A 27,689-nucleotide genomic window follows, 5' to 3' on the forward strand; every position below is an offset into this window, starting at 1 on the left:
TCAGGATTCTGAGCTATGAGATTTCTAAAATTTGCATGTTCACTAGCGCCGCCTAGTGGCAGAATTGCGAAACAAGTGTTCATTTTTATGTAAGTTTATGTCATACTGAACAACTTTGCCGAAGACACCAACTTTCTAGATCGTAACGTTTGCTTGACAACCTGGTTCCTGTAGTGCAATTTAGCATCAAATTGTTGATGGTCCCTCTAGCGGCCAAATTGCCAACTAATCATATGAACCAAAGTTCTAAATGGTAGATCTTATCAAGCCCTAAAACTTTGCCGAAGAAAGTATTGCGTTAACTCTTAACACACCCGAGATAATAGGCCACACCCCCAAAATGCCGAAATCCCATAAGCTCTTAGTCTCCTATAACGCTCACCCCTGTCTAGTAGGAGTTCGTTTAATAGGAGTCCGTTTAATAGGAATTCGTTTAGTAAGAGACTCGACTGTATTTTTTTTCTGTAAACTTCACTGTGTTTAAACAAATATTTGTACATGAGAAATGAAAATAAAAGTTTTAGTTTTTTTAATCTACTAGAATTTACTTTCTTTGTCAAGAGCAACAACCTTCACGAAAAAAGTACACAACAAAAATTGGGAATCCCTGCCATAACTCTTCAAAATAGCAACGACAAAATCAACACAGCAGCAAAAATGAGATAACGCATCGATTGTTGGGAGAAGGTACCTGCTGCTGCTACAAGCCGATTTTTGTTTCCTTTGAACAATTTATCGACTAGCTCCCCATTTGTTGATTAGTATTCAAAAGACCGCAGAACGGCTAGGATGGATAAATTGGCTCCGGCAGCGCTTGCGGTGCTCTGTTTGGCGTGCTCGGTCAGCGCCCAGCTGGACGGTGATAACTACCGTCTGCCGAACAACAGCTACCCGGTACGGTACGACCTCGAGTTGACCACGTACGTCCACGAGGACGGCAGTGCGCGACAGTTTCGCTTCGACGGCAAAGTGAAGATCGAGCTGGTGGTGAAGGACGAAGGCAACAGCAGTATTACGGTGCACTACCGAAAAACCACAATCACCCACGTGAAACTGTGGTCCACGCTGACGAATGGGACGGATCGGGTGCTACTGGATGATAATTCCAGTTTCGTGCTGGATCCGAATCGGGAGTTTGTGACGGTTTCGACGCCGGGAGTGATCCTCAATGGGACCTATTTTCTGGAGTTTGAATACTACGGAGAACTTCGGGAGGACAACGCTGGGTTCTATCGGTCGTCCTACGTGGATGACGAAGGGAAAACCAGGTGGCTGGCCACGACACAGTTTTCCTCGACGGATGCCCGGCATGCTTTCCCATGCTACGATGAACCGGGAATTCGAGCTCCGATCGGACTGACGGTGATTCATGGATCGAACTATTCGGTGCTGTCGAACAATCTACCGAAGGAAGCCGGACAAGGGTATGTACATACGTTAAGGGTGGTTACCGATCAATGCGTCTACTTTTAGTCGTTAGATACGAGAGAAGCCTTCATCAAATGTCTCAAGGCTTATTGGGCTTCAAGAACCAATATTGCAGTTCAGTTTGTGTTCAATTGTCTCACACAACAGCGCTACTATTAACAATGAATTTTCAACGGTTTCACATCGTTCCACCAACTGTCATCTCTTATCAGCAGGAGTGTTTTATCCAAATCGTGCAATGTCATCGATTGAAAACACCACATCAATCAGTATAGTCTTTGTCTATTTGCCAGATGGCCCATTTCATAATTGATATACTATCGCATAAAATGCCAAAAATAGCCGGGTGCGACTAGCGTTTGGACTAAAGTCCACATTATTCCATTTTTTCCGCTTTTTTTGCTCCTTTCATTTTGTTTTTTTTTTTTTTTGAAGATCCAGAAATGTATTTCTAAGGAAGAAATGTGGGGTACAATGGTTTATTCACCTTTTATACAAGCTTTCATTGAACATAAAATGCAGCCCAAGTAACATAATTAGCTGAATAACAGTTTTGTTGACGTAACTTCTAGGGCGAATACAGTTTTTTCAGTTGTCGAACTGACAGCTTCAAAGTTGGAAATTTATTTCAAATTATAATGTTTCTGAAACAAAAATTTAATATGTCTTACATGTCTGTAATCTTCCTACACATCAACTTCCTCAATATCATTGGTTTCCTCCTAGATAAACTACAAACTGCCTACGGAAATAAAGAAACCGTCGCCACTTACTACGTAACTGCAACTGATTTATCATTGCAATACACAGATTGATCTTCTTTTGTATGGCTGAAATACCTGTTGTATATAGAATGCGTGCAAAAATGAGCCGGTTGCTTCACAAGCGAATCGACAGCCCAATCACAGCAAAAAGTGTCCTAAATTGAAGTTTGCTTAACAGTAGTTTGTTCCACTCTTGTACAGCAAAAATGTTTGTTGGGAAGTTTCTTCAAGAAGTTTTGCTTTCAGAGGCAGAAGCATTTTCTCACATCTATATTGTTTCCCTGATGGTGTGGTGCCCATTACAATTTTTTTTAACTTTCATGTCTGTTTTCTGTTTTTACGTCTTTTTCATTTCCTACTGAAATATATTTTTCTTTTTTTACGTATTCTTGCGCTTGCCATTACATTTTAGTTTAGTTAAGTATTTTTTTCCGATTTCTATAGATTTTACATTTAAGGTGAAACTAGAAGCATTTCCTCACTTTTTGGTTTTTGATTTTTTTTTATTAAATAACAAAGCAATATTTTCAAAATCGGTTTTCGTGCACATGTAGAGTATGGGTCAAGGTATCTTCTGATTTTTTTGTGGTGGAAAATGTTTTTGGTTTTTGCAGAAACCATTTTTGAACAAAATTTCACAAAAAAATGGTTTCTGCAAAAATGGAATATTTCTATTTATGTTTCTTTTTTCTTGCAGCGCTTTGCTCCATCCACTTTTTTGTTTTATCTCCCCTTCTCCCAGTTTTTATAGCACACAACTTTCGCATTCTTTTCGCACACCATCTTACCCTGTATCCTCTCTTTCTTTCTCTCTTTCGTTCCACCTTTGTATCATTCGTGGTGACTACAGTGGTTTTCATTATTCGTAGCATTCTCAAGAATCATTTTAAGGAAGTACAAACACTGGAACCCCTTTTTATATCATTGGCCAGGGTTGCAGAAATTAAAAATGTGCATGAATTAAAAACGGTATAAAAAGGGGAAATTGAGTCGTAAGTTAAGTCATAAGGAAACTAGAGCCACGAGAACAGGTTTTGCTTCCGGGCATTTGAAATGGGGCCAAGGGGGTTCCAGAACGTTCGTACAGAACCTAAAAAAAGGGGTTTCCAAGGGGATTCAGGGGCGTTTCAGGGGGTAGTTTCGGGGGATTTTAGAAGCTTTTTAGGGGCGTTCGACAGGTTTCGTTAGCGCTTCATTAGTATTGCGGGGGTTTCAGGGACGTTTCAAGGCGCTTTAAGAGCGATTCAAGGGGTATCAGGGATTTTCAAGAGTTTTCAAAGAATTTCAGGGGTTTCAGAAGCCTCGGTGTGGGTTTAGAGGGCGTTTGATAGCATTTCAGAGACGCATCCAGGGGGTTTCAGAATATTCCTGAAGATTTTTAGGGTTCATTCACAAATATCAACGCCAAAGTTGGCCTATTTTGACACCCACCCACCCCTTCGTAACACTGTTTGTATGAGACGATTTTTTTTTGTTCGGACTGTACCTCCATCAAGAACACCCACCCACCCCCTCCAGCGTTATGGCATTTGTGAACAAGCCGTTACAGTTGATTACGATGATTTTCACGGCTTTTCAATGGGATTATGGAGGCATTTTAGGGGCGTTTTAAGGGGTTTCAAGGGATGTTTTTCTGGAGGGATCTCAGGAGTTATAGGGCGTTCAGGGGTATTATGAAGAGATTGCGGGGATGTCAGGAGCATTTTGATAGCATAAAGCGGTCCTGAGATCCTCTGGAACTGCCCCGAACGCTCCTGAGACCTCCAGGAACCCCCTGAAATATCTCCGAGACCCAAAAAACGCCCCTGAAACCCCAGAAACGCCTTCGAGACCTCCTGTGCGCCCTTGAGACCCTCCTGCGTCCCTCTGGGGACCCCCTGGAACGCCCCTGAGACTCTATGGGGTCCCAAGAAACGCCCCAAGAACCCCCGTGAAATCGCCTGAAAAACTCCTTATACCGCCCGTGAGACCTCCTGGTACCATAAGTAGCCCCCTTGAAATGCCTCTAAGATCTTCACCTAGATATCTTTGAACACTCTAAACGTCTTTGAGAGCCCCTGAAACGCCACTGACACCTCTAGGGGTCTCCAGTTAGCCTAGTGGTTAAAGCTACGGATTGCCAATCCGGAGACGGCGGGTTCCATTCCCGTTCTGGTCGGGAAAATTTTCTCGGCTTCCTGGGCATAGTGTATCATTCATTGTACTTGCCTCACAATATACAAATTCATGCACTGGCAGGCAAAGAAAGCCCTTCAATTAATAACTGCGGAAGTGCTCAGAGAACACTAAGTTGAAGTAAGGCAGACTAAGTTCCATTGGGCACGTCGAGCCATAAAGAAAAGAAAAACCTAGATTAATCCACCTAGTGGTGATAGTGCCTTTCTCGTCGAATATGTACTAATGATCTTTCCATCGACGTTAGCCGAAGTGTTCCTGAATCCAGAGGACACTTTATATAGAAAAGCAATAATTTTCACATAGCCATCATAGATTTGGGAAACTTATTGATGGCACACATTCCGATGTTATGTTCAACGACAAAACAAAACTGACAAATATCAGACCTCTCAGTGGACTACTTGACTACCTTAACTTTAGTCAAAATCACAGATTAATGGTTGATCAATCCTACTATATATTTACAACGTAGGAATCTGAAACGGTGTGATTTGATGAGATCGCTTTGATCTCTCGCATATATGAAGACTTCGATAATTTCTGAACTTTTTATCTTACCTAACATTCATCAGGCTAAAAAAAATCCACGATTTGATTTATCGCTAACATTGATTTTGTTCACTTTCATGATTCCGCTGATATGCCGCATGCATGAGTTTGGATCAATTTTACGTTTGACCACTTCCGGTGGAAAACATGAAACTCATTCCATGACACCATTAATTGTCCCAAATATGGTCTCAGACTGTTTTCTTGTCTGTTCATCAGGTTATCTAAAAAGCCGCGAATTAATGTGTTGAATGCATGGACATTTGAGCAATACCGGCGGGACACTCGGAACCCATTTCGAATCACTACCGGTTGTTTTCTAATGTGATCTGAGGCTATTTTCTTGCTAACCCTTTGATAAGTAATTGAAAAGCCGCGATTTTATGTGTCGCATGCATGATTTTGCTTCACTTCTCTATTTAATTACTTCTGGTGGAACACCCGCAACCGATTCCGGAACACTACTATGTACTAGTCTTAGATGTGACGTGCGACTATTTTCTTGCTGACCGTTCATCAGATTATCAAAAAAACCGCTATGGTTTGGTTCCCTTCTATATTTTACCACTTCTGGCGGGACACTCGTTACCAGTTCTGGAACACTACCGGTTCTCTCAAATATGGCCTGAGACTTTTTGCTGGCCAACTGTTTATTGGGCTATTGAAAAAGCCTCGATTTGATGTGCCGCGTGCATAGGTTCTGACTTTTATATTTGACCACTTACGACGAGACACCCAAAATCGGTTCCCAGGATCGACCTGTTATCCCAAATATGGTCTGAACTATTTTCTTGCAATCCGTTCATCAGGTAACCTAATAAACCATTTGATATATCGCATGTATTGGTTTTCTTGTACATTTGACCATTTCCGGCGGGACACCCGGAATCGTTTCCGTAACACATTCACCATGTTACCTTAAATTAGATCCCTAATGTGGTCTTAGCCTACTTCCTTCCCAGCCAACAGCATCCTGTTCTACATCATATAAGACCTCGTGTTGGCTAGGTCGATTACTAGCCATCAGGTTATTCAAAAAGCCGTGATTTGATGTGTCGTATTATTGGGTTTAGTTCACTTCTGCATGTGGCCACTTCTGGAGGGACACAAGGAACCGGTTACGGAACACTACCGGTTCAGATACGGTCTGAGACTATTTTCTTGCCAACCGTTAATTAGGTTATCAAAAAAGCCGCTCTTTGATGTGTCGCATGCATGGCTTTGGTTCACTTTTATATTTGGCCAATTCCGGCGGGTCACCCGGAATTGGATCCGGGATACTACCGACAGACCCCAATGTGGTCTGATCCTACTTTCTTAATAACCCGTCATCAGCTTATTGGAAAAGGTGTGATATGATGTGTCGCATGCATGGGTTTGAGTCACTATTATATTGGGCCACTTCCGGTGGAACACCCGGAACCGGTTCCGGAACACTACCGGTTCAGATATGGTCTGAGACTATTTTCTTGCCACCTCTCATTAGGTTATCAAAAAAGCCGCGCTTCGCTGTGTCGCAAGCATGGGTTTGGTTAACTATTATATTTCGGCCAATTCCGGCGGGACATCCGGAACCGGTTCCGGAACACTACCGGTTTAGATATGATCTGAGACTATTTTTTTGATAAGCGTTCATCAAGTTATCGAAAGTGCCGCAGTTTGATGTGTCGTATGTATATCGACCTTTTACTAGAGCAATCGCGAAACCGTATTGGGAATTGGATTTTTCGGAATAATACTTAACGGTGAATACGGAACTTTGAATTCAACAATTTTATTCGAAAGCAGCGTATCGCAACAGGACCGGTCCTTTGCACTTCTGACTGAGTACTGACCAATCGTTTTAATCTCTAATGGGAATTCAGGTAAGAGAAAACTGATGGTAAAGCAAGAGAAATAAGAGAGCTCACTCAGAATGCAATCGGCTGGTCCTAGGGTTGTCATAATCTCACAATCGGCCCACCTGACCACCATCCGGCCCGGATGGTGACGGCCCGTCTTCGTCAGGAACTTCATCGTCGGTAATGTCGTCTTCTCCGTCCAATGGTACGAATCGCTTCATAAATTCCGCACATGTTGATGTACGGTTGGGTCCCTCGTGTACTCCGATTTTTTCCACATCGTAACGCTCGTTCCTCTTCTTCTTAGTTACTCGATACGGTCCAAAAAACTTCGGCGCGAACTTCAAATGAGACCCAAATTGAGTCCGACTGATGGCAACGAGGTCACCAACCTCATAACCAATGGCATCCTTCCGATGGCGGTCGAACTGTTTCTTCATACCTTGTTGAGCCCGTTCGATGTTGTTTCTGGCGTCGATTCGGCACTGCTCTCTGGCTTCTTCGAACAATTCTATCCATTCCTGCTCGACCGTCTCGGCAAGTTTCACATCTTCTGGCGATCGCATTTTGGTACCAAACAATACTTCAAATGGAGTTCGGCCGGTGCTTCTTTGTAAGCTGTTGTTTAAGAATCGTTGTAAGTCCCCTACACGACGATACCAAAGTTCTGGGTTGTCGATGGATAGCTTCGCTAATGCTGGTACAACAACGCCGTGGATCCTTTCCACCTGCCCGTTACCGCGTGGAACGCCGGTCGTGATTAGCAGATGCTCAATGCCTTCTTCAGCGCAGTAATTTTCAAAAGCTGTTGAGGTGAACGCTGATCCTCTATCGGAGATGATGCGTTTAGGGTTTCCAAATATGCATTTCTGAACTTCCATCTTCTTCAACACTTCGTCAGTTGTCGTTGTCTTTACCGGATATAGCCAAACATACTTGCTAAATGCATCTATGATTGACAAAATGTACCGATATTGCTTCCCCGACGCCGTAAGCGGTCCGAGGTGGTCGATGTGGTATGTAGAAAGTGGCACCTCATCCTTTGGAATAGGGTGCAAGAAACCTTCCTTTTTGCCCATTTTTCGCGAAGCCAGAATACACGGAATGCAGCTTGCGACATGTTTCTCCAATTTCGTTGCTAAGCCGTCGATCCAATACTCTCGCATGATCAGTTCGCTCATTTTCTTCGGCCCAAAATGTCCTTGTTCGTGTACACTTCTGATAACAGTATTGTGCATTCCACTGGGGATCACCAACAGCTTCCCTCCGTTGCAATTCTTATACAGAATTCCGTGATCCGTGAAGAAATCTCCATAGCTTCCGACATCAAGCGCTTTGATGATTGCCCCAAGATTTTCGTCATTTCTTTGTCTCGCTTTAATCATTTCAATCACGTTGGCTTGCAGCAGGAGCACAGTTGGGTTACGACTCAGCGCGTCGACGTGTCTCATTTTTGTTCCAGGTCGATGCTCCAAGATATATTCAAATTCCTGCAGCAATAACGCCCACCCAGCAATTCTCGGAGCAATTTCCTTCTTCTCCATTGTCATCTTAAAGGCAGCGCAGTCGGTAACAATTTTGAAGGGAATTCCTAAGAGGTACACCCTAAACTTCTTCAAAGCCGCCACAATAGCAAGAACCTCAAGTTCGTAGCTTGGATAGTTTGCCTTTGCTGAGGAGGTTTTCTTACTGTAGAAGTACACAGGATGAAAAGTAAGTTCACCCGGGAGTTTTTGTAATAGGATGGCGCCGAATCCAACTCGACTAGCATCGGTGTGCAGCTCCGTCAACGCATTTGGGTGGTATAAACTCAGGGCGGGTCTAGAGCACAATGCTGATTTCAACGTCTCCATTGCAGCACGCTGTTCAGGTCCAAACACGAAAATTGCATCCTTTTTCAGTAAATCCGTAAGGGGTTTCGCTATGACGGAGTATCCCTCAACGAATTTCCGAAAATAGCCAGTAAGTCCGAGAAACTGTTGAACCTCACGATAGCATCTGGGTTCTGGAAACTTCATCACTGCTTCAGTTTTTCCTGGCGTTGGGCGGATTTCTCCTTCGTTGATTTCGTATCCGAGATATTCAATGTTCGGCTGCAGAAACTGGCATTTTCTCCACTTGATTCGTAGTCCATTCTTCGCAGCAACATCGAGCACCAGCTTCAGTCGACGCAAACCTTCTTCTTCGTTCTCGGCGAAGATTAGTAGGTCGTCAATGTAGATCACAACAATTTTATCCCGAATCAAATCCCGAAACACGTCGTTGATGAATCTTTGAAAAACAGTGGGGGATGTGGACAACCCAAACGGAGTTTTTAGAAACTCGAATTGCCCAAAAGGGGTGACGAATGCAGTATACTTCACACTTTCTTCGTTCACTGGAACGTGGAAAAAACCGTTCTCCAAGTCCAACGTTGTGAAAACTTTAGCCGAATGTAGTTCGTCGATGATGTCTTCAATTAGCGGGATGGGGAAATGATCACGCACTATAACTTTGTTGAGACGGCGATAGTCAACACAAAGACGTCGGGACCCATCCTTCTTGTGTACCAACACTATCGGACTAGTGAACTCCGAAGTGCTAGGACGTATTATACCCTGCTCCAACCATTGATCGACTTGTGTTTGAACAATATCCTTCTCCAAGGGGGCCAATCTCCGGGGTAGCTGGTGTATGGGAGATTCGTCTTTCAATACGATCTTGAGGTTCACTTTTGTGTTCACTACATGTTGCGGCGAATAGCTGTTTATCGCTCTTTTAACTTCATCACGAACATCCGAATTCTGAATGTGCACTAATTTTTCGTCGACTTCGTTTTCCACCATAATCCTCATAGCGAAATGTTCATCCTTCGGTTGAAACTTTGCACCGTCGACTGTAACGTTCACGTCTCCGTGGAGAAGCAGATTTCTTCCGAGTAACACTGACTGAGGCATATCCTTAGCCTCGAGGATATCGAACACTATTTGCAGAATCACATTTTCCACTTCCACCTCTAAGCAACTCGTTCCTAATGTCCACACCGAACCGTTGAGGGTCGTCAATTTTTTCTTCTCCTTCGTGTTCACCACCAAGCCCAGCTTGTTTTTCCAGTCCGCGCGCAGCAACGAAACATCCGATCCCGAATCGAAAAATGCTTTCACTGGGACCGTGTTAATCTTCACTTCCATGAAACTTCCCCGCATTGGCACCGGCAAAGAGTGGCAAATATTAACAGTGCCCTGAGGCGGTTTCTTTGAACAGTCTTTGGCAATGTGTCCCTCTAACCCACATCGGTAGCAAATTGTGCTTCTTGGAGCGGCGGCCTTGGTACCCGCAGACCTAGAGCTGGAGTTCCTGCTGTTCGTGTTCCGATAACTAGAAGATTTTTCTTCAACCGGCTGATTATGTTGTCTGACATCTCTACCATACTTGGAATCCTTTAAACCTTGATACAAGCGCAACTTCTCTCGAAATTCCTCCATGGTTCTCGCACCATATAGCAAGGTCTTATCTGGTCCGTTGTCGTTAATGCCGTTAACAGTATGCGTAATAATGGCATCTATGTCCAAGTTCGCCTTGGCTCCTATCTCACGCATGACCAAAAAGTACTCCAACACATTCTCACCAACTTTTCTCTTCCGCGCGCGTAAAGTTTCATGAATGATCGCACTGTTTTCTTTCTTCCGAAACTCTTCCCGCAAATACACTTTCAACATGTCCCAATTGGTGATATGACTCACAGTTCCCAAAGATAACTTCGCCAAACCAGTCAATTTTTTCTTCGCTAGCACAAATCGTCGTAGATTGGTTAGCCCTATGGAGTCGGCCATTTCATCGAAATCGTCAATCCACTTTTCGACGGAATACACTTCTGTGCCACTGAACTCGTAAAAGGCTGATTCCACTTCCGTAACCGTTAGAAACTGCTCTCCGACCGGTTGCCTTCTTTCACCACTGGCAACATCATGCCTCCGCCGAACTCTTGCGTATTCTCCACCATCACCAAAACCGTTTTCACCTTCATCTCTATCATTTCCTCCGACATAGCTTAGTGCACTACCACAAACGGAAACACCATCATGGTCCTCATGTTCACTTTCATTACCCGGGGCACCGAGATCTTCGTTATCATTCCGCGCATTGCGGTTGCGGTTAGGGGTACTTGCCACCGGCGGCGCAGCATACGTGCGACTCATACGGAGTTCGTTCGACAAGCGTGTATTGTCGGCCCTCAACGACTGCAACTCAGCACGCATTTCGCCAACTTGTTGAGAGAGGCTTGCCATCGTCATATTAGAGAAATTCAGCTGGTCTAGTAATCGAGCAAACGTATTGTCTTGCTGGATGTTCATAGCTGGTGGATTTGCCATACTCGGGGGGTGTGGTGGTGGGAAGGAGTAGTTTCCGTGAGGGTTATCCATAGCACTTTTGTCCACACTCGATCGAGCTTTAGAGGATCACAAACCAATATCGAAAAGTACGTGCTATTGTTCGTTCCGAACTATTGTTCTCGCAGTTCTTGTGGAACACTATATAGCCACATCTAGGTGCCGATGCACGCTACGGTATAGATGGTTCTTTAACACTTTCCACTCCAATTATTATATCCGACACTCGCGATATCCAATTCCCGGACGAGCCCCCAATTTTATCGACCTTTTACTAGAGCAATCGCGAAACCGTATTGGGAATTGGATTTTTCGGAATAATACTTAACGGTGAATACGGAACTTTGAATTCAACAATTTTATTCGAAAGCAGCGTATCGCAACAGGACCGGTCCTTTGCACTTCTGACTGAGTACTGACCAATCGTTTTAATCTCTAATGGGAATTCAGGTAAGAGAAAACTGATGGTAAAGCAAGAGAAATAAGAGAGCTCACTCAGAATGCAATCGGCTGGTCCTAGGGTTGTCATAATCTCACATGTATGGGTTCGGTGCATTTTCATATCTGGCCCCTTCCAGGGGTACCAGTCCGGAACACCTAAATGACCATAACTCCGGAATGGCTGGACCGATCCGAACCATTTTCAATAGGAAACAATGAGACCAGATTCCGCGTCGAATGAACCGTCGGTCATTAAAATCGGTTGAGGTTTACTGCCAAAAAGTGATGTGAGTTTTTTTGTCCACACACATACACACATACACACACACACACATACACACATACATACACACAAACATCACCTCAATTCGTCGAGCTGAGTCGATTGGTATATGTGACTCGACCCTCCGAGCTTTCTATCAAAAAGTCATTTTTGGAGTGAACATATAGCCTTTCCAGTACACTTAGTGTACGAGAAAGTCAAAAAGGAAACCTCTAGGAACCCTCCTGGAACTCCCTTGGACCCTCTGACGCCTCTGAGGCCCCCAGGAACCATTTTCCCTTCTTGAGCCCCCTGAAACGACCCTCAGACCCCCTTGAACGCCCCTGAAACCTGCAGGTACACCCCAGAACCCCTTTCAGCCCCCCTAAAACTCCCCTGCAATATTCCATTGCTCTTCCTATAAACGTCCCTGGCCGTCGTTTCCATTTACTTACCTTACCGGTCAGGCTAAGGCCGGGGTGGCCTCTGCTGTACATAGTAGCCGCCTCCATTCCACTCGGTCCATGGCTGTTTGTCTCCAGTTCCGCACTCTGCGTAGGGTCCGCAGATCGTCCTCCACTTGGTCGACCCACCTAGCTCGCTGCGCTCCACGTCTTCTTGTACCGGTCGGATGACTCTCGAGAACCATTTTAGTCGGGTCGCTATCCGACATCCTGATGACGTGACCCGCCCACCGTAGCCTCCCGATTTTCGCGGTATGGACGATGGTTGGTTCTCTCAGCAGCTGATGCAGCTCGTGGTTCATTCGCCTTCTCCAAGTCCCGTCTTCCATCTACACTCCGCCGTAGATGGTACGCAAACCCTTCCGTTCGAAAACTCCAAGGGCGCGTTGGTCCTCTGCACGTAGGGTCCATGTTTCGTGCCCATAGAGGACGACCGGTCTAATCAGCGTTTTGTAGATGGTTAACTTCGTGTTACGGCGAACTTTATTCGATCGTAGAGTTCTGCGGAGTCCAAAGTAAGAACGATTTCCTGCCACAATGCGCCTCTGAATTTCTCTGCTGGTGTCGTTGTCGGCGGTCACCAGTGAGCCCAAGTATACGAATTCTTCAACCGCCTCGATTTCATAACCGTCGATATGAATTCGGGGTGGCGGGCGCGGTGATTCCTCCCTGGAGCCCTTTGCCATCATGTACTTTGTTTTCGACACATTAATGACTAATCCGATTCGCCCGGCTTCACTCTTTAGTCGGATGTACGTTTCCGCCATCGTCTCAAATTTACGAGCAATAATATCAATATCATCAGCGAAACCAAGCAGCTGAACGGACTTCGTGAAAATCGTCCCACTCGTGTTTATCCCCGCTCTTCTTATTACACCCTCCAAAGCGCAATGTTGAACAGCAAGCACGAAAGACCATCACCTTGCCGTAACCCTCTGCGAGTTTCGAAGGGACTCGAGAGTGTCCCTGATACTCGAACTACGCACATCACTCGATCCATCGTCGCCTTGATCAACCGTATCAGTTTATCCGGGAATCCGTATTCGTGCATAATCTGCCATTGCTGTTCTCGATCGATTGTATCATACGCTGATTTGAAATCGATGAACAAGTGGGCACGTTGTATTCGCGGCATTTCTGCAACACCTGGCGGATGGCGAACATCTGGTCCGTTGTAGCGCGTTCACCCATAAATCCAGCCTGATATTGCCCCACGAACTCTCTTGCAATCGGTGATAGACGGCGGCATAAAATTTGAGAGAGTATCTTGTAGGCAGCGCTCAGTAGTGTGATCGCGCGGTAGTTCCCGCAATCCAACTTGTCGCCCTTTTTGTAGATGGGACACACGATACCTTCCATCCATTCTTCCGGTAATACTTCCTCCTCCCAAATCTTGGTAATGACCCAGTGTAGTGCTCTCACCAGTGCTTCTCCACCGTATTTTAGAAGCTCGCTTGGTAGTTGATCTGCTCCAGCGGCTTTGTTGTTTTTCAACCGGTCAACCTCCTCCTCAATCTCTTGAAGGTCAGGGGCCGGAAGTATTTCGTCCTGTGCACATACTCCTAGACAGGCTTGATAATCCTCCTCGAAATCAAAAGAGTTTTGCAACATGCTCTAGAGCGGTGTTTTGCTTTTGCCTCGTCGCGAGGGAGCGAACGAACCCCAAACAGAGAGGCAATAAAAACTGAGCGAGGAAGAGGGGAACAAAAAAAGAGCCGATGATTATTTCGGGTTTTTGAGTGCGATTTTCGCCTCGAGAGTCTTGCTTTGTATGGGAGTGGAACTCGCGAGAGCTTTTTGAGTGTGAGTGGACGTGAGAAACACAACAAGCAATTATGAGTGTTGGACGAACTCCTCGCTGCGCGGCAAGCTCGCGCTCGGTGCTGTTGAGGATTTGCGTTGTGATTTCTGAGTTTTATTTTAACTCCTCAGAAAAACGCCAAAATCGCTTCCTCATTTTCTCGCGAGTGAGTTTTTGTCAAGCCTGCTCCTAGATCTGTTACCACATTCATTCATTTATTTAGTTAACATCAAATTCATGATAATACTGAATCAACAATTTGCCGCCATAATACTCGATTTGCAGCTGCAGCTCTCCAACGTCGGTCACGCCCAACACTCGCCAGATCACGCTCCACCTGGTCCGCCCATCGTGCTCTCTGCGCTCCACGCCTTCTTGTACCAACCGGATGGTTAGCAAACACCAACTTTGCAGGGTTGTTGTCCGGCATTCTTGCAACATGTCCTGCCCACCGTATCCTTCCGGCTTTGGCTACCTTCTGGATGCTGGGTTCGCCATAAAGTGCAGCGAGCTCGTGGTTCATCCCTCTCCGCCTGTTACCACGCCACCTTCGGTACTTGCAACGTCGCCATTGAGGTGCTCATCGTAATGCTGCCGCCACCTCTCGACCACCTCACGCTCGCTCGTGAGAATATTCCCGTGATTATCTCGGCACATGTCGGCTTGTGGCACAAAGCCTCTGCGCGAGCGGTTCAGCTTCTCGTAGAACTTTCGTGTGTCCTTAGCGCGGTACAGCTCTTCCATCGCTTCGCGATCTCGTTCTTCCTGCTGGCGCTTCTTCATCCGGAAGACTGAGTTCTGCCTGTTCCGCGCCTGTTTGTAACGTGCCTCATTCGCTCTCGTACGGTGTTGCAGCATTCTCGCCCATGCTGCATTCTTCTCGTTTTTCAACTGTTCAAAGTCGCCGTCGTATCAGTCGTTTCTGTGATTCGGAGTCGCGAAGAATTGTGCTGTAGCCGAGGTACTACCTATGGCGGATCGGATGTCCCTCCAGCCATCTTCAAGTGTAGCTGCGCCAAGCTGCTCTTCCGTTGGTAGGGCCACTGCTAACTGCTGCGCGTAGTCTTGAGCCACTTCTACGTTACGAAGTTGCTCGATGTTGAGCCGCGGCGTTCGACTTCGACGCGTGGTGATAACTGTCGAAAGTTTTGAGCGCATGCATACAGCGACTAAGTAGTGATCCGAATCTATATTCGCACTGCGGTATGTGCGGACATTGGTTATATCCGAGAAGAATTTACCGTCGATTAGAACGTGGTCGATTTGGTTTTCTGTTTGATGGTCGGGTGATCTCCAGGTGGCTTTGTGGATATCTTTGCGGGGGAAGAAGGTGCTTCGGACTACCATACCACGGGAGGCTGCAAAGTTTACGCATCGCTGGCCGTTATCATTCGATACGGCATGCAGGCTGTTTCGCCCGATTACCGGTCTGTACATTTCCTCCCTTCCTACCTGCGCGTTCATGTCGCCGACAACGATTTTCACGTCACGCGGCGAGCAACCATCGTATGTTTGCTCTAACTGCGCGTAGAACGCTTCTTTCTCGTCATCGGGTCTCCCTTTGTGTGGGCAGTGGACGTTGATGATGCTGTAGTTGAAGAAACGGCCCTTAACTCTCAACATGCACATCCTTGCGTTGATCGGCTGCCACCCGATCACACGTTGTCGCATCTTGCCCAACACTATAAATCCTGTTCCCAGTTCATTGGTGGTGCCACAGCTTTGGTAGAAGGTAGCCGCTCGATGCCCGCTTTTCCACACTTTCTGTCCAGTCCAACAAAGTTCCTGCAACGCCACGATGTCGAAGTTGCGGGGATGTAGTTCATCGTAGATTATCGTATGACATCCTGCGAAACCTAGTGACTTGCAATTCCATGTTCCAAGTTTCCAATCGTAGTCCTTATTTCGTCGCGTGGGTCTTTGCCGATTGTATCGAGTCGTATTTTCTCCTATGTTATTCGCAATGGGGATTTTTACGGGTGGCTTATTGGGCCTACGCCAACACTCCTGTCTCGCCGGAGGGCCATCGTGCCAGTTCTGTTTAACGTCCCAACCAACACTGGGACGACCACGCTGATGGGGCTACCACCTTGGATCTAGCTGGGCGTGGTGCAGCGTTTCTTACTCAGCCGCTGGATGCCAGAACAGACGCTGTTTGAGCCGCACCTCCTTGGTGAACAGACACTCGAATCGTACCTCCTCAATCTAGCTGAAGTCAAAAGGACAACAGTGCCCAGGCTGCACTACCAGCTAAGCACACAACTCTTAGCTGGCGGTCTTTGTCATCGCTTGACCCGTGGAAGCATGAGGTAGGAACTTGTGAGGACCAGAGCTATATTGGATGCTCTCCTTATCGACTCACCGTTTTGCAGCCCCGGCCGTTTCCATAGTTACAGTCATTATGACATATTCTTATACACACATATTTATTTATTTATTTGACGTCAATCATTCGTACACTTGCACAAATCACGAAGAGAGTTGCAAAGATGAGTATATTCATTGCTATTGCCAATTTTGCCACTATCTATAATAACATAGATCCACTCATCTCCACACACCTGGCCAAGCGGAATTGAATAAATCGCTCCAAAGTCCTATCACTTACTTAGAAAGCGTCTATAGCTGTAACAACTTGGGATAGATGATATGAGGGTGAAAATAGCGAATTCAAATGATGTATGATCATATGATGTACAAGAAATATCGGTCAGTCAGATCTCACCATCTCTTCGAATGAGAGCGCCAAGATTTCCTTCCATTTTTGCGTTCAAAATGCTCTAGTGGCAGTAGATCATTTGTTGCTAACGGTCCTACACAATCTCTTCACGTTTAAATCGAAGTTTACTTTCCTTTTTCAAAATGCTCTTTCAAACCGCACCAGCAGCTAAAAGCGCACTAATAATTTTTCGTTCTTCTTCCATTTGCACTTTCAATTATTTCCATCAAACTGGCGAGTAAAAATACTGAAATTTCGATATCTGCTTGGAAAAGAAAACGACGAGAGGGTTCAAGGCATTAACAAGCATAAAAATAACCTGTATCAAAAGAGGTTTGTGTATCAATGTTGTTTGTTTGTTTATTTTCGACACTTGACACCAGGGTGCATTCGTGTCGCTTGTGTATCAATCTACCATATAACGCCTAGAAGTTATACTACCACGCGATATTCAACAAACAATGTATCACTTCACGTCTGGCATCCATGCACCAATGCGTGAACCCTCTGCTAAAAATAACCATTTCAAATTAACACTCTGACATCCGCATGATCTTCTGCCTCTTTGATCAGCAATACATAGATGGCTTGAATAGAATATTATTCATCTGGGTAACCAGCTTCAAAACATACACCGACATTCAGAATTAATCATCTGTTGTTCAACTTTTAATCAAATAATTTTTGGAAGCTGGCCCAAGTATGGTTTTCGTGCAGTCCAAATTGTTTCTTCAGCCTCAATACAGACTTAGTTCAACTTATGTTCTTGACTATTCAGACACAACATGTAATGCTCTTGTTTCCGAGGATATGTATAAGTGTGTGTGTGGTGTAGGTGCAAAGGTGGGTGACTATAAATCAGGAGGTCCGAGTTCAATTCCAATATCAGGCTGGATTCATGGGTGAACGCGCTACAACGGATCAGATGTTCACCATCCGCCAGGTGTTGCAGAAATGCCGCGAATACAATGTGCCCACACATCACTTGTTCATCGATTTCAAATCGGCGTATGATACAATCGATCAAGAACAGCTATGGCAGATTATGCACGAATACGAATTCCCGGATAAACTGATACGATTGATCAAGGCGACGATGGACCGCGTGATGTGCGTAGTTCGAGTATCAGGGACACTCTCGACACCCTTCGAATCTCGCAGGAGGTTACGGCATGGTGATGGTCTTTCGTGCTTACTGTTCAACATTGCGTTGGAAGGTGTAATAAGGAGAGCGAGGATAAACACGACTGGAATGATTTTCACGAAGTCCGTTCAGCTGCTTGGTTTCGCTGATGATAATGATATTATAGCTCGCAAATTTGAGACGATGTCGGAAACGCACATTCAACTAAAGAGTGAAACCAGGCGAATCGGATTAGTCATTAATGTGTCGAAGACAAAGTACATGATGGCAAAGGGCTCCAGGGAGGAATATCACCGAATTTATATCGACGGTGATGAAATCGAGGCGGTTGAAGAAGTCATGTACTTGGGCTCACTTGTGACCGCCGACAACTACACCAGCAGAGAAATTCAGAGGCGCATTGTGGCAGGAAATCGTGCCTACTTTAGACTCCGCAGAACTGTAGAATCGAATAAAGTTCGGCGTAACACGAAGTTAACCATCTACAAAACGTTGATTAGACCGGTCGTCCTCTATGGGCACGAAACATGGACCCTACGTGCAGAGGACCAACGCGCCCTTGGAGTTTTCGAACGGAAGGTGTTGCGTACCATCTACGGCGGAGTGCAGATGGAAGACGGGACTTGGAGAAGGCGAATGAACCACGAGCTGCATCAGCTGCTGAGAGAACCAACCATCGTCCATACCGCGAAAATCGGGAGGCTACGGTGGGCGGGTCACGTCATCAGGATGTCGGATAGCAACCCGACTAAAATGGTTCTCGAGAGTCATCCGACCGGTACAAGAAGACGTGGAGCGCAGCGAGTTAGGTGGGTCGACCAAGTGGAGGACGATCTGCGGTCCCTACGCAGAGTGCGGAACTGGAGACAAACAGCCATGGACCGAGTGGAATGGAGACGGCTACTATGTACAGCAGAGGCCACCCCGGCCTTAGCCTGATCTGTTTACACAAATTAATAAATTTAATTGATTACTGATTAAGCATATGTTAAGCCTTAAATCAGCCTTCCAATGAACCTCAAATCAGCTAAAGGTTGAATGAAATCACCAAAATTTGATGTTTAGGAACTGAATAAAGGATTGTACCTGTTTTGCTCAGCTTTCGTTCAAATGAAGGCTGATTTAAAATAGTTGGAAAAACGTTTGTACAGCATCAAATTGTTACCTGGGCCTCTTCTGAGCAAACGCTCTAACGGACCCGGAAACTTGGATATCGGCTAACGGCAACTCATAATGAGCCCCCAATAGGACTGGAAAAAGGAACAAGAGCTACACATCATAATCCTCGTGTTCATCATTCTACCATGGACACGGTGGAAAAGTGACAGCAGCGCAAAGGCAAACAGTTCGATATAGTAGAATTATAACAGACTACGTTTATGCGCTGCAGCGTAACACAGTAACACAGAAAACATCTTTACAAATAAAAATTCCGAAACATGTATTATAAATGTTTTATATATGTTTCAGAAAACATCTTATGTTGTAATCAAGCTCTCATTATGTTGGCGAATAACAAACAACAAAAAATACAATTTGTTTCGTTTGTCGACTTCATCATGTATGAAATTGATTGATTTTACAATTTTATAACATTACTTGAACATCGATCATTTGATAAATCACTCGATCCCGCATGTCACATAATTACAGATTGCTCTTCATACAACAGAAAACCCTTCCCAGATAGTATCAGCGGCATCCATAGCAAAGGCTGTCTTAAGCAGTTTGGTCCGCCACAAGGCTAGAATGGCGGTTTGAACTTGTCTGTGACCTTCGCACCACAACACGATTTCCAGTCACTGTTACGTTACCGCAGGAAATCCAATGGAATACCTCTTAGCAGCACCGCGCTATAGCAATAATGCAGGTCGCCTATATCGTGAATTCTTCAGCTTCTTTGTCATCCTTCCTGCGGCTCTTTTCCACACCTCAGGGTTCTGCCGGCCACTTTAATCATTTAATTTTCAGCTGAGGATTGAAGATGACTGCGGAATTGCAAATAATCATCGCCCGTAAATGTGGAATACGCCGGAACCGTATCGAAGGGATCCCATGCACAATTTCGTCACCTATACCGTCACTTATTCCAGCCAAATTGTTCAACTTTTCCTACCCAGTATTTACTCACGAACCATCTAATCGCGGATTGTTCCGAAGGCATGGCCGGATTAATATTCAATTAATGTACGAAATGCATCTCGCAAATAATCTCAAAAACTGCAGAGAATTGTCACTGTAAACAAAGCCAACATCGCGATTATTGACATTTGACAGTTCAAGGCTCACCAAAGAATAAGTTATAATTGAGTTTTTTAATTGTTGCAATGATTCTTGTAAAACAATACAAAAAGTTTTATGCGCGTGTGTTGAAGATATGTTATCTTTTCATATTATAAACGTTAATAAGACATCATCTACAATATATTGTTAGGTAGTTGCCAAGATGCAACTTAAATGTAGTTTCAACATAATTTCAACTCCAAGCCTATACAAATTTTCGTATTCTTCAGAAAAAAAATTTCAGTTTACAGTAACGGTCAAACATATATTAATGTTATTGTTTTCAGAGGTTTGCATTTTTTTAAATAAAACTACTGTTACTGTTGTACTGTTATAATTTACTTATTCAAATCTTTATACCGGTAGGGCAATTCAGGTAACTTGGACAGGCTGTTACACGTAAACAAAAACACTCCAAAAATCACTTTGTGTCGTAGTTTCATATCAAACTGTATAGGTATATAATATTTTGAACGGCACTGTGAGCCTTTCGAAAAATCAGCCATATTGCTTCCTCACGTAGATTCAGAAGAAATCATTGCAAAACCCTACGTTTAAGTTGATTCATGATGCGTTTTTTTCACCACATTGAGTGGCGCTTGATTTATGATCGAGTAGAAGCAGATGTTTCACCATAAAGTTTGAACCGCAGGTAAAACATCACTGCCACCACTGAATAAATCCCATTTCAGAATTATTTATCTGAATAGTTTGAGAAAAAATATCGAGTCCATCTCATGACGATATTATTTTCGTGTGGAATAATTTAAATGTATTTATAAATACAAATTTTGTTTTGCTTTTATTTTATCTATGCCGCATCACATTCATTCTCGTATTTAGTTTGTTATAAACATGCTACCAGCGAGTTATATCACTTTCGAATAGCCTAATTTCAACACATGCAAAGTGTATGAAACATAAACGTTTTCTCTAAGCTATATAACTTGCACGCAACCACATTATAACTAATTAATTCGATTGTATTATTTAGAAATTTCACTTGTTTTTATTGCTGACAAATTACTTAATTATAACAAATAACTATTTAAGTGTAGAATTGAAGGTACCGCGGACATAATTTTAAGTAGGATAAATGTTTTAGAATTCATCTTATATAACTCGCAAGATGTTCTATAAGCCGCCATTTTTTGCGCTGTTTTGATTATACAGGTGTTCGATATTAGGTAAATATAACAGGAAAAATACTACTGAATAAGTGCTAAATGTTAATTTTAAACTGTTATGTAACAAATTGTGTTACTTGGGTGTACAAAGTGTAAGTGCAGCTGCTAATTGGAAACGCTCACGCAGTGCCCTAGTACACAAAAGAGCTGAAAATTAGGATAAGTGGTTGAAGTATAAAAAAAAGTAAAGAAAAAAGCCCTTACGAAGGGGAAGAGCAAGTTAAAAGTTTCCAATTTTAGCGTGATGTACTACATGGATGCTCCCTACGATCATTCAGAGAAATGAACTTGCTTAGAAAGAATAGGATCGTCAACTTTCAACAAAGACTTCATTCCAGAAAAAAGTGGTCCAAAGTTAATAGAAAGACAAGCTTTTTTAAGACAAGTTGAAGAAAAGTGATAGTCGGAGTAAACCGCATGAGATGCAAACCAGAAGAGAAGCTCTAAAAGGAAATACTTATGTGCTTCACGTAAAGTTTCACACGAAGTTGAGGTTAGATCAACTAGACTCAGTGTCCTTAGCCTTCAAAGGATGCACCTGCAGCTTAAAGAAGAAGAGCAGACCCATCAACTTTAAAACTCTGCAGTCTACAGTTCAGTGGAACGCAAATTCGGTCCAGAACTACGCTAGTGGTTTCCATCCACGAATGTTCCCCGTTCATTCAGCATTTGCCACCTGGCCACTGGCCAGGTAGTGTAAGAAGCAAACTTTTAGATAAAACTACAAAATAACAATCCTTCATACTCTATATTGTGATAACATGCTTCTGAGCTGAGAAAAAAACAAGTGAGTGTAACCCATTCCATCCTCGATTACCAGGGTCCATAATTTATGAATATTGTGTAGCCCTTATTGCCCTATTGCCAAGGGTGAGAGATCCTTGCCTGCGAGCTTCGATAGGTGAGCGTGCCGACCCTGGGCTCAACACGAAAACAAAGACGCACCTGCTAATTGAAACACCCCAACAGAAGGGCAGAAAAACTTCTGATTGATTCATTTATTACTTCGGCTCTTTATTGCTCGTTATCCTTTGATCTCTATCGATGTATGTCTCTTGTTGTCGCTTTCCATCGCTCCAGCAGTAGTGTACTTGTCCTACAAAAGATAATGTGTCTCTTTCATAATTTGGTTTTGAGTTAATATGCACTCATGTACTCGCATCTCAATCACTCTATATCGATCTCTTGCGCTGTACATCGATCGATATCATCCTTATAAGGGTGCATTAGATGCTTCTTCTTCTATTCCTTTACTCTGTGCTGCTTCCTATCAATATATTTCACACTTCATCGTATTTAGAGCCTTTCATCAGAGTTGTTCCGTCAATATGATTCTACATCGATCACAATCACTTTTTCTGTCCGTATTTTTTCACACTTCATTGCTCTGTGAAGCTCTCTGTTGTTCTTTATTTCTTCCCATCACTCTATATCGCTCCCTATCTCTAATAATTGCTTTTCTACCTTCTCGTTGCACTCTATCGCTTCCTTTGCATGAGCCTCTGCACGAATTTGCCCTGTCCTGCTCACTCCCACAGAAAATTTGAAAACAGCGCGCACAGTAAAAGTCATATTTGACTTTTACTGTGCGAACTGTTTTCAAGTTTTCTGTGGGAGTGAGCAGTTCGCCAGATTCGTGCAGAGGCTCATTCCGGTGCTTTGTATCGCTTATCATCGCTCTGCTTTGCTCTCTCTCTCTCTATCACCCTGTATCGCACAAGGTATTTACATATTCTAAGGTAGTCTTAGATGTCAAAACTGGCTGAGCGGCCATTATTTTTTCACCGTGAGAAATTCTGAAAACAAACACCCCCCCCTCAGCAAATTCCTTTGAAATTTGGCTTCCTCTGCTTTTCCCCACAAACTAAACGACCTGCTTAACCTTCCATTATATAAAAACCTTGGTATCGCATTTCAACTAACCCTGTCACTCATCATTGGCCTTCACAGCTCTCAACTAGCTCTTTATTGCTTTCAATTGATGTTGTTGCTTATTCGCTCTCTATGTATTTTCATGACGCAATTAACTGAAAATCCAAATCCAATGTGATCATATGACCGTCAAACATGCCAAACAACTTCATCTACAACCTTTTACTACCATAACCGTCAAGTGCTGATAAGGCGATTATAGACACTTGATGATGCTTGATTTACACACTCATCAAAGCAGTAAACATTGCCAGCAACAATTATTCTCCCGCTGGCTCTGCACCTCTTATCTAGCAGCCAAACCCCTTCGCTCAAATAGCGCAAAACAGAAAGTTTATCACTAGAATTGACCAAATACCTATGCTCACATCAATCCACCCCTTCTCCCTCGTGCTATCTCCATCGCACAGGCCCATCGCCGGTTACACGCGCACCATATTCGAAGATACGCCCGTCATGCAGCCCTATCTGCTGGGAGTTATTGTGAGCGATTTCGTGGCCGTATCGGCCGTACAGTATCCCCGGCAGGGCGTATTTGCGCGGTACAATGCCATCCGCAACGGAGAAGGGGACTTCATTTTGGAAGCCGGGTACAAGATCCTCAAGGTGCTGGAGTCCTACCTGGAGACGGACTTCGCCCTGCCGAAAATCTACCAGGTGGCCGTGCCGGATTTTGCCGCCGGCGCGATGGAGAATTACGGATTGGTAGGTTCTACAACCGGGTTTATAGAGTTGGATAGATGATTGGATGATCTCTTTCAGGTGACCTACAAGGAGGAGAAGTTCTTCTACGACAGTCGATCATCCCCCATGAGACAGAAGCACGAAATTGCCACCGTGGTGGGGCACGAATATGGTCACCAGTTTTTCGGCAACATGGTATCCCCGGCCTGGTGGAGTTACCTCTGGATGAAGGAAGGCTTTGCTCGATACTTTGAATATCTGGCCTCGGACATGGCCTTCCCAGAGCTCCGCATTCGGGAAACGTATTCTATTCAGAAGATGCAGAACGCTTTCGATTTGGATTCATTGGGGTCGTCTCGACCAATGACGTTCTACGTAAATACGCAGTCGGAGATAGCTAATGTGTTCGACAACATTGCTTACGATAAAGGTAGACCTAGATGTTTTTGTACTGAACTTATCACTCATGACATTCTCTTTCTCGACAGGTGGTTCCATGATGCGCATGTTCCAGCACGCCTTTGGCCCGGAAACATTCCGTCGAGCGTTGATCAACTACCTACGAGCCAAAGCATTCCAAGGTGCTTATCCGGAAGACTTTGCCAACGCTATCCAGCAGGCTCTGAACAACGCCACGGAAGTCACCGTCCCATCATCCATCACGGCATTGGATATTCTCAAGTCGTGGACCGAGAAAAGTGGATACCCAGTCATAACCGTATCCAGAGGAACAGATCTACGAGTGTCGCTGATCCAGGAACGCTACATGCTCAAGATCATGGATACCACGGAAGCTTCCTGGATCATCCCCTACAACTTCGCCACAACCAAGAATCCCAACTTCAACACAACCACCGACACCAGGTGGCTTCTCACCAACAGCACAATCCTGGCAGCCGAAGGATGGTCTGCAACGGATTGGATCATTTTCAACAAGCAACAAACGGGCTATTATCGAGTCAACTACGACGAACGACTGTGGAATCTGATCATCGAACAGCTGATGAGAGATCCAACTGCCATTCACAATATGAACAGAGCACAGTTGGTTGACGATGTACTGAATTTTGCACGTTCCGGTCGACTGGGTTACGATACGGCTCTTAGACTGATTGCATACCTCGTTAGGGAACGTGACTATGTTCCATGGTACGCTGCCAATAGTAATCTCCTGGTATTGACGAGACTGTTTGCTGGTTCACCAAAGATGGAATATCTGAAGAGATACTTGTTGACTTCGATCAACCCGGTATTCTCGGAACTTGGTCTGGTAACGCAACCCAGCGATGATCTCTTTGCCAGACAGACCAGAGAAATCGTATCGATGTGGGCTTGCGCGATGGGTTCACAAAGCTGCCTAAACAAGGCTTCGGAAATTCTGCTGGAATCGGTAGGGCCTAGCAATTTGCAAGTGGATCCAGATCTTCGAAGTTCCATTTACTGCGCAGGTTTGGTAAACGCCAGCGAAGACGTGTTCCTGGCAGTTTGGAATAGAATGCAAACGTCGAAAGATCAGGCCTTCCGAACCGATCTGATCTATGCCCTCGGATGTACGGAGAAGGTAGAACTAAAGGAGATGTTCTTGAACACCTCGATCGCTAATGAAACCAGCGGTACGAACTACTTTGGTCAGGAACGAGAACGAGTCTTCTCATCTGTCTACAGGAACAGTAGAAAGGGGACGGAGATAGCACTTCGATTTTTCATGAACAACATCAAGAAGATTAATGAACTGTAAGTATTCTTTTGGTGTATAGTATTCACAGGTACAATGTATTTCAACGAACGTTTTCAGGTACAATAAGGGCAACTTTGGTGGACGCGCCATAGGATCCGCCATAACAGGTTTATCCAAGTACATCGTTGATGTGGAGTTAAATTCCCTGTTCCAAGACTTGATCGAAAAGCTTTCCGAAGATAACCTACTGCGTGACACAGACATTCTACGCGCCCTAGAACAATCCAGCGAAAACCTGCAGTGGATTCGCTCCAAGGGAAAAGACATAGAAGATTGGCTAGAACTCCGCTACCCAACATCCACGGCAGCTCCATCTACGACGACCACAACTACCACCACCACTACTGAGGAACCTACCAGCACGACCACTCCAGAGCGCCGAACAACAACTACACTCGATCCACCATCAACCACAACAACGACCACCCAATCCACCTCAACTCCCACCGCGAAGACAACAACAGAAGAAGGAGTAACTTCAACTACCGAGCATAGCACAAGCTCACCAGCATATGACAGCACCACTGCCGAGCCGTACGTGGAAACAACCACGAAGCAAGATGGTGGCGGAGCCCCGGCGTTGCAGGTAACGCTAGCCCTGTTGATGGCATCCGTAACGTTTAGTTTCATGTAAGTGATGGTACGCAGAATGTTTACCAGATTTCGAATGACTTAATAAAATGTGTTGATATTTAGTTCTGACGAATCTGAGGTGGCAGTTGAAATTGCTCTCAGATCAAGTCCAAGTTTGAAGTAGATGGTTCTTTCGATGACGGAAAATCCACTTCCAGCCATAGGGTCTATATAGCCGAGGTGATAATAACACGGGTGTTCAGCAAGACCATGATGGCGGTTCGATTCCCAGTCGGTCCACAAATTTATCGTAATGGAAATATTCCTTCCTGTCTTTCATGGACATAGAGTATCGTCGTACCTACCTGTCAAAAAATCCAAAATGTTCATTGGCAAAGAAATCAGAGAAATGCAGTCGTCTTCTTTACTGCTACCACCCCACATGCCAAGGCCTACTTCTGCATCTGCGCTGCTGGATGCTGTCGTCAAAGTGCTCCTTTCATCTTTCAACCTCCTTCTTCCACGTTCCGTATGCTTCCATGCTGCAGCATTACAGCGTACGTTGTTCGTCTCCCTTAAAACCTCTCTGAATTCTTCGTCAAAATATTCGTACCGTCGATTCCGTTTGTCCTTCTCACCAGCTATCATCATTACCAAATTGCCGACTTGAACCTTGCGCGTGTCTGCTAATCATTTTGACTGAAGCAACATCACCGGGCGATACTCCTTGAGCTAATACTTTCAGAAACTGTCTAGCATAACCTGGATAGCATTCCACCTGTAACGAAGAGCTTCTCCCCTGCGACGATCCGGGTGGGGTCGGACAAGACACCGCCGTTTCAGCTGGTCAGCAGGGTCGGTCAAAAGTAGTTCTGATGTATCTTTCATGGGCAACGCAGCATTCATTTAAGTCCCACTAAGGCGACGTGAGGCATCATAGGGAAGACGAATGTCGTCGGTATGAGGCTTTCACGCCTTCGCCAGCTGGACTCTTTATTGTTCCGTCTACAGAAGCGTTTTACTTCCTTCTCGAGGGCCGAATAGCTCTGACGGGCTACAGCTTTGGCTACTCGTGATTTCGCTCGCTCTATCGCGGTGTCAAATGTGATCAACTGCTTTCATGAATGCGAAGCTCACCCAGATTATTTTCGCCAGTGACAATGAAAGCATTCCTAATGGCGCTCCATTGATATTCTAAGCTTCCACCTTCAGGTGCACCCGGTCATCACCTCTGTCGGACAGTATTTCAGCCTAGATTTCAGCACAACTTGATTCTTTTGGAATAGCTCCTGAACGAATTTCTCCCGCGTATCAATGTTCTTGGACCTGCG

General features: G+C 44.7%; 1 protein-coding gene and 1 long non-coding RNA gene across 2 annotated transcripts; one reads left to right on the forward strand and one right to left on the reverse strand.

Annotated features, from left to right (window-relative positions):
- Positions 1-682: 682 nt before the first annotated feature.
- LOC109402938 (aminopeptidase N) lies at positions 683-26,531 on the forward strand. The gene is made up of 5 exons (XM_019675678.3): positions 683-1,424; positions 23,774-24,068; positions 24,126-24,477; positions 24,536-25,781; positions 25,843-26,531. Exons 1-5 carry the CDS (start codon positions 790-792, stop codon positions 26,417-26,419), a joined length of 3,105 nt encoding a protein of 1,034 aa, XP_019531223.3. The 5' UTR covers positions 683-789; the 3' UTR covers positions 26,420-26,531.
- LOC134285770 (uncharacterized) lies at positions 22,425-23,766 on the reverse strand. The gene is made up of 2 exons (XR_009996617.1): positions 22,588-23,766; positions 22,425-22,527 (listed from the first exon to the last, which is right to left on the reverse strand). It is a non-coding gene; the product is annotated as an uncharacterized LOC134285770 (long non-coding RNA).
- Positions 26,532-27,689: the final 1,158 nt, after the last annotated feature.

This window comes from Aedes albopictus, chromosome 1 (genome assembly GCF_035046485.1).
Source record: "Aedes albopictus strain Foshan chromosome 1, AalbF5, whole genome shotgun sequence".
Taxonomy (NCBI): Eukaryota; Metazoa; Arthropoda; class Insecta; order Diptera; family Culicidae; genus Aedes; species Aedes albopictus.

Coding starts and splice junctions, on each gene's coding strand:
- LOC109402938 (XM_019675678.3), top strand. CDS start 790: ATGGATAAATTGGCTCCGGCAGCGCTTGCGGTGCTCTGTTTGGCGTGC. Junction 24,069..24,125: donor CGATGGAGAATTACGGATTG/GTAGGTTCTACA, acceptor GATCTCTTTCAG/GTGACCTACAAGGAGGAGAA. Junction 24,478..24,535: donor CAACATTGCTTACGATAAAG/GTAGACCTAGAT, acceptor CTTTCTCGACAG/GTGGTTCCATGATGCGCATG.